Source organism: Muscardinus avellanarius (assembly GCF_963383645.1).
Source record: "Muscardinus avellanarius genome assembly, chromosome: 21".
Taxonomy (NCBI): domain Eukaryota; kingdom Metazoa; phylum Chordata; class Mammalia; order Rodentia; family Gliridae; genus Muscardinus; species Muscardinus avellanarius.
In genome coordinates, this window is record NC_137807.1 from 19,348,485 (window position 1) to 19,362,768 (window position 14,284).

The 14,284-nt window shown below is 49.7% G+C and overlaps 1 protein-coding gene across 2 annotated transcripts in view; it reads left to right on the forward strand.

Moving 5' to 3' along the window:
• PITPNB (phosphatidylinositol transfer protein beta) overlaps positions 1-13,194 on the forward strand; it is a gene marked incomplete at both ends in the record, with an annotated part of 59,662 nt that extends 46,468 nt beyond the window's left edge. Inside the window, 4 exons of one of the 2 annotated variants that reach the window (XM_080717624.1) lie at positions 6,726-6,836; positions 8,804-8,926; positions 11,486-11,570; positions 13,101-13,194. In XM_080717624.1, the coding sequence (XP_080573750.1) occupies positions 6,726-6,836; positions 8,804-8,926; positions 11,486-11,533 (282 nt within the window). The remainder of the gene's footprint in view (positions 1-6,725; positions 6,837-8,803; positions 8,927-11,485; positions 11,571-13,100) is intronic. The other variant, XM_080717623.1, reaches the window with a different exon arrangement.
• Positions 13,195-14,284: the final 1,090 nt, after the last annotated feature.

Below are 14,284 nucleotides of genomic sequence, written 5' to 3' on the forward strand. Positions count from 1 at the left end.
TAGAAAATGGGATTTTGCTTGAAATTGCAGCACATATTTTCCATACATTCTGCAGTCTTGTGTTGATATTTACTGCCACGCACACTGGCAGCTGCCCCAGCAGTGTGCTTATTTTTAACTTTCTCTGTGAAATCTGGCTCGGAAACTTGCATTACAAAACCAGCCTCTCAAATCGAGCATTCAGATCGCCTAGAACTGAAAAGTTGAAATATGAAGGAAATATGTATGACCTTATAGAAACTGCTGTGCCTTTGCAAATAATTAGCTCTGCTTAAACACAGCAAGTACCGTCCCATGTTCATCCCAACACACTCAACGCAGAAAAAGTGTGTGTCGAGTTGGTGTGTCTCGTGAGACTAAGAGAGGGCTGCATTGTTGGAAAAGGAGTTTCCAGAATGCCTTTGGTTTGTGTTTTAATTGTCTTTTACATTTGTATATGTTTGTCACGGATTCAAGAAACTCGTCCTTGTGGATAACATGGGCTGATTGCTTGCGCTGCAGCTAAACACCCTGGGTTTGTTTAGTTACTTTGCGTGGCTCCGGTATACGTTACTCCCCCACAGCCCTCGTCCACATACCTCAGAGTAACTCGACACGCACTGTTAAATTAAAAACATGATTTGAGTTTGCGAGCTTCATTTATACTTAGTAACATGAAATGTAAGGAATTCAGTGAATATACAAACTATTTAAATACAATTTTGGAAACGTTTCACAAGTAACCAGTGCTTGCTATATTACGGGTGAAATTTGAATTATGTGGAAAAGTCCTAACTTGAGATTCTTTTAACCCATCTTACAGAATGTTGGATTGCTCTTATATTTTTTACTTCTAGTAAGTTTTTACTTTTTTTTTTAAGTTGGACTTTTAGATATCCACGCTTTAATCTTTATAAAACTCATTTATCAGCAAAATTTTGTTTGTTCTTAGATTAGAAGAATTAGTTTTTTGTTTGTTTTGTTTTGTTTTTTTGGTGGTACTGGGGGTGGAACCCAGGGTCTTTCTACCTCCGGGCTGTACTCCCATATCTATTTTATATTTTATTTTGAAACAGGGTCTCACTAAGTAGCTGAGTAGCTGAGGCTGGTTTCGAACCTGTGCAATCCTCCTGTCTCAGCCTCCCAAGAGCTGAGATTACAAGCGTGCACCACCATGCCCGGCTAGAAGAATTAGTTTTAATTATCTTGCTTTAGATGAGAGGCTGGATTGGAGTTACGTGTGAAAGCTTAATTCTGTTTTGGTGGTTTTTGTTTTTTTATTTTTTAAGACTGGCAGGGAGGGGGATATTTTCATCTCCCAGGCTGGCCTCAAACCCCTTGATTCAAGCAGTCCTTTGCAGTAGCTGGGACTACAGGCACACCCCACGCCTGGCCTGTTTTGGGCTAATTTTTGAGCAGTGAAAAGAAAAATTCAGAAACTTTACTGTTCAGGGCCAGAAAGGAAGCTTTGCCTTACCTCAACCCAGGCGTGCACCTCCCTGGAGCTGGGGCCTGTAGGGCCAGATACTTGTCTCATTGAGGTTGTTTGTGTTTTGAAGGTTACACATTTCTTCAAAAAAAAAAGTGTTTCTGATAAGCCTTGAGAGTTTTATCTTATTTTACTTTGTATAACTTGTGATTATTTTTAGGAAAAAGTCAGAGTTGGGTTGGACCAAAGTAACCTACTAAGGATCTTAATTCAGCTTTTTGCTTGATTTTGTTTGGGTTTGATTTATTAAACATCAAAAAGAAAAGAAGCAGAAAAACATTTAGGTTTTTATATTTAAAGAACAATGATTTGAAATAGTATCCAGATAACTTGGAGCAAAGCGATCTCTGTCCTAAAATAGTGACTGAGGGGTAAACCGTGTTTAGAGTTAGTGTATTAAGCCTCAGTTCCCTCCCCCATAAGAAAATATGTGAGTTGTGCAAAATAAATCATGCCCAAAAAGGAATAAAAATGAGCTTTATTTCTCCCACTTAATGACTCTCTGGTTTCTGTGGTTTATTTGGTTACAGATGTCTCCGTCAGGTGTAGACACCTGTTTATATTGGCACCATATTCACTCTTCTTAGAGACATGGCTTTTAGCGGTGTCCGCACACTAGCCCGCTGGGCGGAAGGCTCTGGGGTGCTGGGGTCGGCAGTGAGTGGTGCAGGGTGGCTGCCCCTGCTCCTCGCCCGATGCGTGGGGCAGGACACAGTTTTGGAAGCGCAGTGACCAAGTTCAAGGGTCTGTAGTAGAAGGTGAACGGCTATAAGACTTCTTTCATAGTATTAGACTTCACCCCAGAAAGATGGTGCCATGCCAGAAGAATTCCTTAAGGGTTTCCATAGGCGTGTAGGCAGTTTCACACTTTGCAGTTTCTTTATCCAGTATGGAGAATCTTAACGCTCTGTTCTTCACTGTATCGCTAAAGGCCGTAGGTCAGATAAAGAGATGGCGCCTCCTGGTCGTCTTTGGAATTGGATGGCGCCTTCCTTGAGTATTGTGTATGTCAGTAACAGTACTTGAAGAAAGTCGTCGCTGTGTGTCCTCGGCCTGCCCTGGCCCGGCCGAGTGTGTTCTGTCGTCCCCGTGCCTCCTGCTTGAGTGCAGGCATTGTGGGGAACCGGCCACGTCACAGAAGGCAGCAGCGTCTGCTCGTAGTTGGGTTTACATATTTTCCCCTGAAAGCTTTTTTTTTTTTAAATAATTACTTGTTAATTGGATGGGAAATTCAAAGCAGATCGAGAATGAATATACGTCTAGGCTGGATGAGATAGGAACGCTCTTCTCAGTCTTCTCTCACAGTGTTATGTTACTGGGGCTCGGTGTCGGTGGGCAGGAGCAGCCGGCCCCGGTCACCGGACTCGTGCGAGCGGCCACCTGTTGGCTGCGAGCCCCGCGCACTTGCTGGGCCAGGTGCGTGTGTGCCAGGTTAGCTCGATCCTTTAATCAGCACCGCCTTCTGTCCTCGGTGTCTGCGGCTCTCTGGGAGAGTGCTGAAGGGCGGGAGCTCCACCAGGAGCACCCAGGGTTTTCATTAGAGCAGGGTGGCCAGCGCTTCGGGGGTTCAGAACGAGGGTGTCGTGACCCTTAGCTAGCGGGGCCTTTGAGTGTTTGACCTGGAAGTCTTCTTAGGGTTTTTCAGCGTTGGGGCGGGTACTCAGCCATGGAGGAAATCAGGTGGGTGGGTGGGCAGTCAGGACAGTTTGTTAAGCTTGGACATATTGCAGGATAAAAATAAAATTATAAAAAGCTTTTAGGACGAGCCGTTGAATGTAAAGGGCGTATTGTTCTGCCGTCTGCATGTTCACCCTGGGTTGACTCTGACCCTAGAGGACCTAAGTTTACACACACACACACCACGTGCTTTTAGCTTTGCCTCAGAGAAGGATGGAGTCTGCTAAGAGTCTAGCCCTGCTAGAGACGCGGGGCCCAGAGCGGAAAGGTTCCGCCTCGCCTCGGGGAGTCGCCCCTCGTCCCAAGCTAGCACTGCTGCTTGGCAGTATACCTTACAATTAAAGCGCCGTATTCTGCATATACCCAATTAGTGTTGCACCCAAGGGTTTTCAGTGACCCTCGTTGGATTAGAACGCTTCAGTTTGCTTGATTGAAAAGCTGATCTGTGAGCTGGGCATGGTGGCTCACGCTCGTAATCCCAGCATTAGGGAGGCTGAGACCGGAGGATCGCGGTTCGCGGACAGCCTCAGCTACTTAGTGAGGCCCTCTGCAACTCGGTGAGACCCGGTTTCAAAATAAAGAGAGGGTGTAGCTCAGAGGTAGAATGCCTCTGGGTTCCATCCCCAGATTTGAAAAAAAAAAAAAGAAAGAAAAAAAGAAAGAAAGAAAAGCTGATCTGTGAAAGACAAATCTTACTATTTTAGTCTAGCAGGGTTCTTGTGGAGGGCTGGCTGGCCTAGCGCACGTGAGGTATACGTAGCACCTCCTAAGTACTTGTCTAATGCAACTCACTCAGAACGCGTGGTGCAGACGTATAGCATGCTGCCTTTTCCTGTGAGCGCCCTGTCTTACGGGAGAAATCATGAAGACGTCAGGCTGAGCCCAGGCCTTCTGCAGACATAGAATTCCCTTGTAAAAAGCGTGGCGGCACATCCTCGTAGTCCCAGCATTTGGGAGGCAGAGATCGGAGGATCGTGGTTCGTGGACAGCCTCCGCTACTACTTAGTGAAGCCATCCACAACTTAGTGAGACCCTGTTTCAAAAAAATAAAGAATAAAGCCGGGCTTGGTGGCGCATGCTTGTAATCCCAGTGCTTGGGAGGCGGAGACAGGAGGATCGCGCAGGTTTGAAGCCAGCCGCGCTGGCGTAAGACACCCTGTTTCAAAAATATAAAATTGGTCTGGGAGTGTAGCCCGGAGGTAGAAGGGCTTCCAGGAACCCCAGTACCACCAAAAAAATAATAATATTAATAAAAAATAAAGAATAAAAAATAGGGTCAGGAGGTGTAGCTTGGAGGTCGAATGCCCTGGGTTCCATCCCCAGTACTGAAAAAAAAAAAAATAGAGGGCTTGCTGTGATCTTTTTATTTAGATGTTTGCCAGTATTACCTCACTGACTCAACCCCTGTACCAGGTCATTACCCAGAAGGTGAAGCTGGGCACAGTGGTGCCTGTGCTCCTGGCTACCTGGGAAACTGAGGCAGGGGAGCACGGGTTTGAGGCCAGCCTGGGTGACTTTGTGAGACTCGGTTCCAAGTTATCAGAAGAGGAAATATTATTTGGAACAGATATCTTAAGAAAAGCCAGTCAAATAGGTCTGCACAGGAATTTTTGTCCCATTGGCAATAGCAAGATGGAATTTTTTCATGTACTATATCCCTAGATTCACTTAAACCTGGGACAACATAGACAATTTGGGGGAATGTGGTCTGGTTCTGTGGTCGCATAGATGAAAAATGGTCTTGAAGTTTGAGAATAAGCTGGAGCTTCATCGTTCTGAGCGAGTGCACGAAGGGAGCTTCGCGCTCACACGGGGTACTGGAAGCGGGACGTGCACAGCCTGAGCTGACGGCAGGGGCGGCGCGGTGTGGCTGCTGCCAGCTCCCACCTTGGCTCAGTGGTCTCCTTTGCACAGGAGAGGCCCCTTTCGTGCAAGTGATTGAGGTTAAGTGCTGTAGATTCAGCTGTTACAGAACAAGGACTGAGGGAGTTGTGAGCATTAAGCCCTCGAGGCCTGCCTACTAAGGCTGTCGTCTGACAGGCGCAGCCGTCCTAGGGTTACTAGACGCCTGCTGTCGTCTTCTCTTTTTTTTTATTTTGTGGTTGGAACCCAAAGGGCATTCTACCTCTGAGCTACACTCCAGCCCTATTTTATTTTTTATTTTGAAACAGTCTCACCAAGTTTTGGAGGGCCTCACTCTGTATCTGAGGCTGGCCATGAACCTGCAGCCCTCCTGTTCTAACCTCCCAAGTACTGAGATTGATTACATGCGTGCGCCACCACAGCCTGCTCTTTTTTTTTTTTTAAGAGAATGTTTGTATATGTGTGGGGGGGTTAACTAGTAATTGAACCCAGGAGCACTCTAACCCTAAGCTAGACCCCAGCCCTTTTTTTGTGAAACAAGGTCTTGGTAAGTTGCTGAGGCGAGTCTTGAACCTGTGACCCACCCGTCTCAGCCTCCCCGGTACTGGGATTACAGGCGTGTGCCACCGCACAGGGCTGCTGTTTTTCCTTGATCCAAGCCTCCCTTACTGGCAAGTGAGCTCCTGAGGGCGGGGCCGTGCTGAGTTTGCCCACTGCTGTGAGCCTGTGCAGCCTCCAGGCTGGCTTGGAAATGGCTGGGACCCTGCACACAGCACCTTAGAAGTGGCCCCGTCTGAGGCGGACCACAGTGAGCATATGCTCACCCTTCCTGAGAGTGCGCACTCGCGGGTGGTTCTGAGGTCGCCAGTGACGCCCAGCTTGCAAGTCCCCTCCCAAAACACTGAAAGAGCAGAGGCGCCCGCACTCAGGAGTGGCAGTTCTCGCTATACTTACTTTCCCCTTCCCCTTTTCCCTCCGACCCTCCCTCCTTCTTCATAAAATCCATACTTTAGAATTCTTCGGTGAATCCTAAACATGAGGGGAGTTTTCTATTGGGGTAGGAGTGGTGTGCGGCCCTAGCTCCTCACTGCTTTCGGCTCTCGAGATGCTGGGGACGCCGCGCTGCATCTCCTCGGTCTCCCGATTCAGACGCCCCGCCCGCCTGTGCGCTCCACAGCAGGACTCGATTCCTCCTTGACTGCGAGGCGTGGTCATTGCGGACGTCCTAGTCTCTGTCGGACCTGCCTTCGAATGCTTCACAGTCTCAGGCTGCTTTTGCGCCGACTCGCCTCTCGCGCCCCTTCTCCTGCGGTAGCTCAGCCCGGCCAGTGCTGTGCTGCGCTGGAAGAAAGGGGCTCTGAGCTCCTTGTCCGTCCGTTGTGTCTGACATCCACAGGGTAGCGCCTCAGGAGGGTCTGCGTCGCTGAGGCCGGCGCTCGCTGTCCACGCTGCAGCGCCACCGCGGCGTAGCCAGTCTGAGTATTGTAACTTGAGGCAGGGCAGCACTCCTATCCCACTTCAGCAGGAGGAGACAACTGGGTCTGTGGAGGAGGGGCTGCAGCAGGGGAAAGCTGCACTTTAGCTAAAATGATTATACATTTCTACTCACCTGAAAGACCAGACTGAAACTCTTCCTGGGTGTCTGGTGTTGCGCAGTGGTTTCAGTCAAAGCCTACCTGTTCGAGTCTCAGTGTCTCCTCTTCCATCTCCCATCCAGAAGGAGCTGGCAGACAGCCCCGACTGCCCTCGGATGTGTGCCTACAAGCTGGTGACCATCAAGTTCAAGTGGTGGGGGCTGCAGAGCAAAGTGGAAAACTTCATTCAGAAGGTAGGCCTGCCTGGCTGTGGCTGGGAGCTGGGCGACTGTCGGCCCCTTCTCCTCAGCTACCACTTTTCTCCTTTATTTGAGGGAAATTATTGTTTCCGTGTAAGTAATGTCTGCCCTTCACCCTTGGACAGCAAAGGTGGATGTCAGAAGAGGTTTCGGGGCGTTCTGGGAGGTGCTTCTGCCGCCCCAGCAGCCCATGGCGAGCTCTTTCCGCGCACGGCGTGCCCCTGTGCGGGCTGCCCCTCCAGGACACGCGCCCCATGTGAGGGGCTGCCGTAGAGTTCCCCGCTGACAATGGGAGCTTCATTCTGAATCAGGCTGACATAATGAGGACTAGGTCTGCTTTCCTTCATCGTCTTTAGAGAAGTCAGAGGAGCACAGGTAGTGGAAGAGGGGAGCGTGCGGTTGTGCGGGCGCCGGGCTCTGGCAGAGGCTCCCCACATGCGCCAGGCCCTGGGCTCCCCAGCACCCACCAGGCGCGCCATGAATGCTCACTCGCCGGGGGCTGCCGTGGCCTTTATCGTCCTGTAATATGACTACTCTCTTCTCGTTGTGAAGAAGCCCGCATCCTCCCGCTGAGTCCTACCATGAGTTGTGTTTGAGTTTCCCTGTAACTCTTCTACTTTTCAGCTGGAGCTGCTGTAACTTGTTTTTTCTTTTTTCTTTCTTTTTTTTTTTTTAGAAAGCCGGGTGTGGTGGCGCGCGCTTGTAATCCCAGCATTCGGGAGGCTGAGACCTGGAGGATCGCGGTTCGCAGACCGCCTCAGCTACTTAGTGAGGCCCTCTGCAACTCAGTGAGACCCGGTTTCAAATAAAGTATAAAACATAGGGCAGGGGGTGTAGCTCGGAGGTCAGATGCCCCTGGGTTCCATCCCCAGACCCACTAAATAAATAGATAGATAGATAGATAGATAGATAGATAGATTAGATAGATAGATAGATAGATAGATAGATAGAACGCCAAGGGCATTCTACCTCCAAGCTGCACCCCCAGCCCTAATTTGTACTATTTATTTGAAGCAGGGTCTCACTGAGTTGTAAAGGGCCTCGCTAAGTAACTGAGACTGGCCATGAGCCACGGTCCTCCTGTCTGAGCCTCCCAGGTGCTGGGATGACAAGCGCTACCACGCCAGCTCGCTGTAGCATTTTAAGAGAAAGATCTCCAAGTACTAGGAACCTTGCTTGTTCCTGGGCCTGCTCGCGCTGGCTTATGGGAGATACTCTAAGGACTGGCTGGGTCCTCTTGGATCACAGTAACAGACGGGCAGTTCAGTTCTATTAAGTAGAAGTCACACGTGTCATTGATGAAGTTTCTTTTTTTCAAGTATTCACTGTTGGGTATGCTCTTTTCTTTCTTAGTAATGTTGAGTACAACTTAAACAATTCAGTAATTAAAACCAGTTTGTATACATGGCTTTACACACACACGCGCGCACGTGTGGTAGCAGTAACATAGCATCACAGAATTAGTCGAGAGTGCATGGTGACTTTTAATCCCATGAGACACCTCTAGCCTGAAGAGCCCAGTTCTCTCCTCTGAGGCGGAGGACGGGCTCTGCCTCTCAGTGTCCCTTGGCATGCAGACGGTGAGGAGTGACAGTGTGGAGGGTCACAGCAGAAAGAAACCTAGTTGGCCTTCGCTAGCTGACATTTAGAAAAAGGTAAAAATAGATAGGTCCAGCAGCAGCACGTCGGATCAGATTGTGCACACCGTATTTTCAGTTTGTACTCGATCATTATGCCTTTTCCAGGGGAGATTATTTCCTGTTTCACAAGAAAATTTTTCTTTCCATTTTCAAGTTGATTTTAGTTATGGAATTGAAATTTCCACTAAGCCATGTAAAGTGATCTTTTCAAACCAAGTATATGAATTCCATGGGTTAATTGGGACATGAGAAGTTTTAATGTGTTATTAATTTTAGGTTTTTGCCTTCTTGTGCTTCTTTTTTTCTTTGTTTTAAATAAAGCAAGAAAAGAGGATATTTACAAACTTTCATCGCCAGCTTTTCTGTTGGATCGACAAGTGGATCGATCTGACGATGGAAGACATCAGAAGAATGGAAGATGAAACCCAGAAAGAACTAGAAACAGTAAGGCCTGCGGATCGGGCGACTCTGACCCCCTGGCCGCCGTGCGTGCTTAGCCGGGGAGGCTGGGCCGAGGGCGGCGGCGCTATGAAGCGTTCTGTGCTTATTTTCATTAGAGTTTCTTCGCCACTAACATCCTTTCGTGTGTGCCCTCGCTGGCTGAGGCCTTTCCTGAGGTAGACGGGAGCCTCTCGAGCTGGGAGCAGAGCCGGCCCGTGGTTTGCATTCTCCCTCCTGCAGTAGTTCTCTGACTAGACACGCTTGGTCAGAAACAGCATGCCTCTGGCTCAGTGTGCACCACGCAGGCTGTGCTGTCAGCACAGTGAGCCCCACTCCCTCATCTGGAAGAGCCAGGCTTCTCGCTTCTTGCTAAGCTAAGGCACATTGGGGTCCCCAAGGAGGTCAGCATGCTGTGTTGAATGTTAATTGCACCCACCTCCCGCCGAGGGCCACTTTGCAGCCACTGGGTGTCTCCTTTCCCCCAGGATCGGCCTGCCTTCCTGGCTCCCTCTGCAGTGTGTCTGGTTTTGGTTTTGCCCTGGGCTTGTCTGCAGTTGGCAGCAAGGCTCACGGGAAGGAGCCCGAGGAATGTCCAGGGCGCGGGCTTTCCATGCCGTCACCTCGGGCCCTGCCAGGCCCCCGGGAGGCCGCAGGTGTGAGCGTGAGGGGCCTGCATCTCCTGGCAGGAGCCACAGCAGGTCAGGGCCTCTGGCACAGGGAAATCTATTTTTTTGGCGCACAGCATCATAAAGAATCTGTGTTTAAAATTGCTTACTCTTTGGTGATTACACCAGGTCTGCTTCTAATTAGCTTTATACAAACCTTCTGAGAGGACTAGGACATGTTTTCTTTATAAGGCAATAAAATGTTTTAACCTTATCTTATACATAAAGTAAACTATAGGCAGACTCCAGCCTCATGTGAATGGAGTTTGCTCCAAAATTTTTTAGGTTGATGGTTTGAAATTTGGAACATATTTTTCCATAGAGACAACATTATAAATTGGGGCTTAGTTTCTGGAGCAGCCCGTAAAAACCTCTCAGGCCCCAGTTCTTCCTACTGATGTTAGGCCTCAAATTCTGAGCCTTGAGAAGAGTAGGTTGGCGTGCAGCGAGCGCGGAGGACCCTTGCCACCCGCGTGGAGGCCGGCTGCAGCGCTGGGGCAGCAGGTCGGGGGGTTTCTCCCTGTTCCCAGGCCTCCTGCCACCCATGCTGCTGTTCTTAGTTGCCGGTGCCCCCCACTGCTGAGGAGCACCCTGTCCTACCTGCCCGCCGGCGTGGGCTCACTCCCTCGAGCAGCTGGTGTCCTCCCTCCCCCCACCCACCCCCACCACCACCCCGCGTCACCTGTGGCTGCAGGGGCCCCGCCTTCATGGTGAACGTGGCACGGCTCTGCTGTTCCCAGCGAGGATTTACCCGTACCCGAAGGGGAGCAAGGCAGATGGACTGCTGCTGCCTGGCCCAGGGGCGCCCTGGTCTTGGTGTGTGCGGGCGCTGCAGGCTCGGCTACTTGCCACGCAAGTCCGCTTGTGCTCGAGAAGGAGGCGGCTGGTTACTAGCGCCACCTTCCTGTGCCCCATAGCCCAGACCCACTGTGGCCGTGAGATTGGTAGAATCTGTCAGGGTGGGGTGGAGGCGCGGAGCAGTTAAACACTTGACACACATTTAGCAAAAAGTTTCAGCAGTGAATGCTGCTTGTCTTAGTATGAAATTCTAAGTGGATTTGCTGTGGGCCGCCGGGCGGTCTACCCATGGCACTGCCGCTGCCGGGAGCCCTGGCAGCCGGCTTGGGAGTCCTCCTCGACGCTCAGGCTTCCTGGGCTCCAGGCTCTGCCCCCGGCCCGGGTGGAAGACTCGATGCCTCGCGATGCTCTTAACTCACGGCTTTCTTCAGAATCGTGTGGCTCTTTCTCAGGGGCCTTGGCTCTGGAGAGAGGTCCTCGCACCTCAAGAGGCTGGGGGTGAGGGCGGGAGGCCAGGCGGCGGCGGGGCACAGAGCTCTAGAGTGGTTCCCTTCTGCCTGTTTCTGGGTTCGCCCTGGAGGCTCTGTTGCTGTTGTTGGCCTGTGTGCGCCTGGCCTGTCTCCGCACCCCGTCTCCTGGCCGCCCAGTCTTCTGGGCTCCGCTTGCGTCTTCCTCCACTCCCTGTCCAGCCACCCTTGGCCCGAGGACTCCGCCACCCGCACCCAAAGGGGAGCAAGGCAGATGGACTGCTGCTGCCTGGCTCAGGGGCGCAGCGGCAGAGGTGGCTGTCCCGGTGGCTTCCCGTCTGCCGTCAGGGCTGTGGGACGTGAGCCACACCCTAGGGGCGTTGGTAATGGCATGCACCTTACCCACTCCTGGGCATCTGTTTCTTAGGTACAAAATACATGGATGTTTTTCATGCTGTGTAAAAGAACCTCTTTAAGCCGAGATAACCGGAGGAACTCAGAACTCCACTCTCCACGTGGGTGTGGTTATAAACAGGCAGCTGGCACTTCGTAACCCCATTTAGCTTTTCCCTTGCTTACTAACCCTCCCTAGAGTCTGATTTCAGCAGCTCATGCTTTTATTTTACGTTTAGATGCGTAAGAAGGGTTCCGTCCGAGGCACGTCGGCTGCTGATGTCTAGATGAGTCCCCTGTAGGTCAGAGACAATATCAAACTGTGTAAGTGAAGACCTGGGAAGAGTGTTGATAAACCTGTGCCTTTTGGTGAGGGGGAGTTAACTGACTGAGCACAGAGGTGCAAACGGTCAAACGTGGCTTTATTTTTAGAATTTAGAAGATCCGTGTTTTACTTTTAGAATATAGAATTGACAGTGAACACCCGGGTCCCTCTTCTGCAAGGCTCCCATCTGCAGGAGGTTTGACCCAGTGCCAGCTCCAGCCCGGGCACTTTCTCATTGTGTGGCCCTGTCCAGGAAGCGCCTGAGTTACTGTCGGTGGCTGGTTAGCTGCCCTCGGTAGAGCCAGGTGTTAGGAAGGAGGCAGGTTAAAACATTTTCAAACAAAGACTCTTCGTTCATACCTAAACGGCCAACCTCAGCACTTGACTTGAGGTGAATTTTTTCTGTGTCCCTCAGTCGCCTCTGCGGTGTGCTTTGCTCTGTGTAAATACATATTGGTTTTAACTTATGGTATAAAACATTTTCATGTTCTTATTTTTCTAACAAACTGATATGTCCAGGTAACAAATTTCCCTAAAGGGAAATAAAAAGCATCAATTTACCTTATGCCGGGTGTGCTGGGGCACACCCGTAATCCCAGTACTTGGGAGACTGAGACAAGAGGATCACGAATTGAGAACAGCCGCAGCCACTTGTGGAGGCTTCAGCAACTTGGGGAGACCTTGTTTCAAAATAAAAAATAAAATAGGCCTGTGGCTGTGATTGGAGGTAGAATCCTCCTGGACTCAATCCTCAGTGCCACAAAAGTTAAAAAAAAAAAAACAAACACACACATTGAAAGAGTGTGGGTAGCCAAAAACGGGCAGCCCGCGGCCCTCGAGTGTGGCTGCCGAGCTCAGTGAGGACAGGAGGCGGCGAGGCGCGCCCTTCCTGCTCTGGGGCTGCCCGCTCCCCGTTGTTCGGGCTGAGGACGTGTGAGGGGTGAGGTGAAAGGAGTAGATGTACAGAAGGCAGGAGCAGCTCCTCCAGGGCTTCTCTGAACCTCTCTTCAGGGTTAGTGCTTTTTAAAAAACATTTTTTTTGTTTTAGTTATTGTTACTTTTATTGAGTTCTGCTGTATTTTTGTGATGTACTCCTTCTGATTTCATCTTTCCAATGAAACAAAATGTTATGCCATTAATAAAACCAGAATCTTCTTAAATGGACAATTTTTTTTTTTTTTTTTTTTTTTTTTTTGGTGGTGGTACTGGGGTTGGAACCCAGGGGCTTCCTACCTCCGGGCTATACTCCCAGACCTATTTTATATTTTATTTGGAAACAGGGTCTCACTAAGTAGCTGAGGCTGGCTTCGAACCTACGCGATCCTCCTGTCTCAGCCTCCCAAGCGCGGGGATTACAAGCGTGCGCCACCACGCCCAGCAAAATACAAAATTTTTAAAGTCCAGAGGTTGGGGCTCATTTTCTGCCAAAAGTTTTGCCACACTGAGAATGTCTTTCTGGAGAGCATGCGTGACTGGCCGCTGTCTTTGAGTTTGCCGTGTCTCTAACACGCTCTGCACTTTTCTTACAGTTACGTAGTCAAGGTCAAGTGAGGGGGACAAGCGCGGCCGGCGACGAGTGAAGAGGAGTCTGACCAGCGTCTCAAGTGTGCCGTTCTCGCGTGTGCTTACGACGACGCACGCCCGGCCTCGCCGCCCGTCTGTAGCTGTATATAGGACGCATGTAGAGCTGCAGACCCAGATACACGCGTGTATATATGTACATACATACTTGAAGGGATTAGTACCATTCTCCAAAGTACTGTACCTATCTTCAGCAAGAATGCAAAAGAAAATATTTTCAATATATATACCTGGAACAGATTTTAATAATTATCAGAGTAATGCCATTAATGGGAAAATTGACTGCAGTGTGATACTAGCTGGTGTGTTCCATAAATGTCAAGCTGTGGACCAATATGTATAGCTTTTTGTTATTTTTCTGTTCTTTTAAATCAGTGTCTTACAAATTTTTTATTTTAGTCCTGTAAGCAACAGACTCCTGCGGAAAGACTCCTCCAAAATGTTTTGATATTCCAGTGAATCTGAGATGTAAACTCTGAATGTATTTATAATTATTTATTTCTGGATGGTCATTATCTTCCAGCCAAATTTGACATTATTAAGTCAGAACTAAAGTTACAGGCCAGTTTTTACTAGTTTGCCCTGAGAGAAAAATCCTTTTCAGAAAACTTTCCGGTTTTTATTGGAGTTTTATATTTTGAATTTCAAATATTTTTCTACATCAAACCTAGCAAAAAAGGAGATGACGGTTTGTGATTTATAATAAACACTAGAAAACTTTTGGGCTCTTGTTAGGCAAACAAAGAAACCAATATAGAAATTAAACGGTATCGCAGGCTGGGTGGTAAAACAGGAAGCAGACTGCTTCCGTGGAGCGTCCTTTCGGAGGTGACTGTTTTCTGCGGTTCCAGCCTGGAAACTATGCAAATGGCCTGGATTCCTCACAGCCCGCGGGATGGGGTGCCAGAGTTGGGGCGTTTGGCTCCTTTCTTGTTGCTAAGCACTGGGGGGGCTTGCGATGGGGCGGCCGGGCCCTAATGTGCGGCTGTGCTCTCCGAGGGCGTCAGTAGCATCCCGAGCAGGTCTCCTGAAACCGCCGCCACGCGTCCTTTCTCAAGGAAGGAACAGAGCAAGATGCAGCCGTCACCAGCCGCTTCAGGCTGCAGATCTGGTGAGTGAGAGTGCCGGAGCC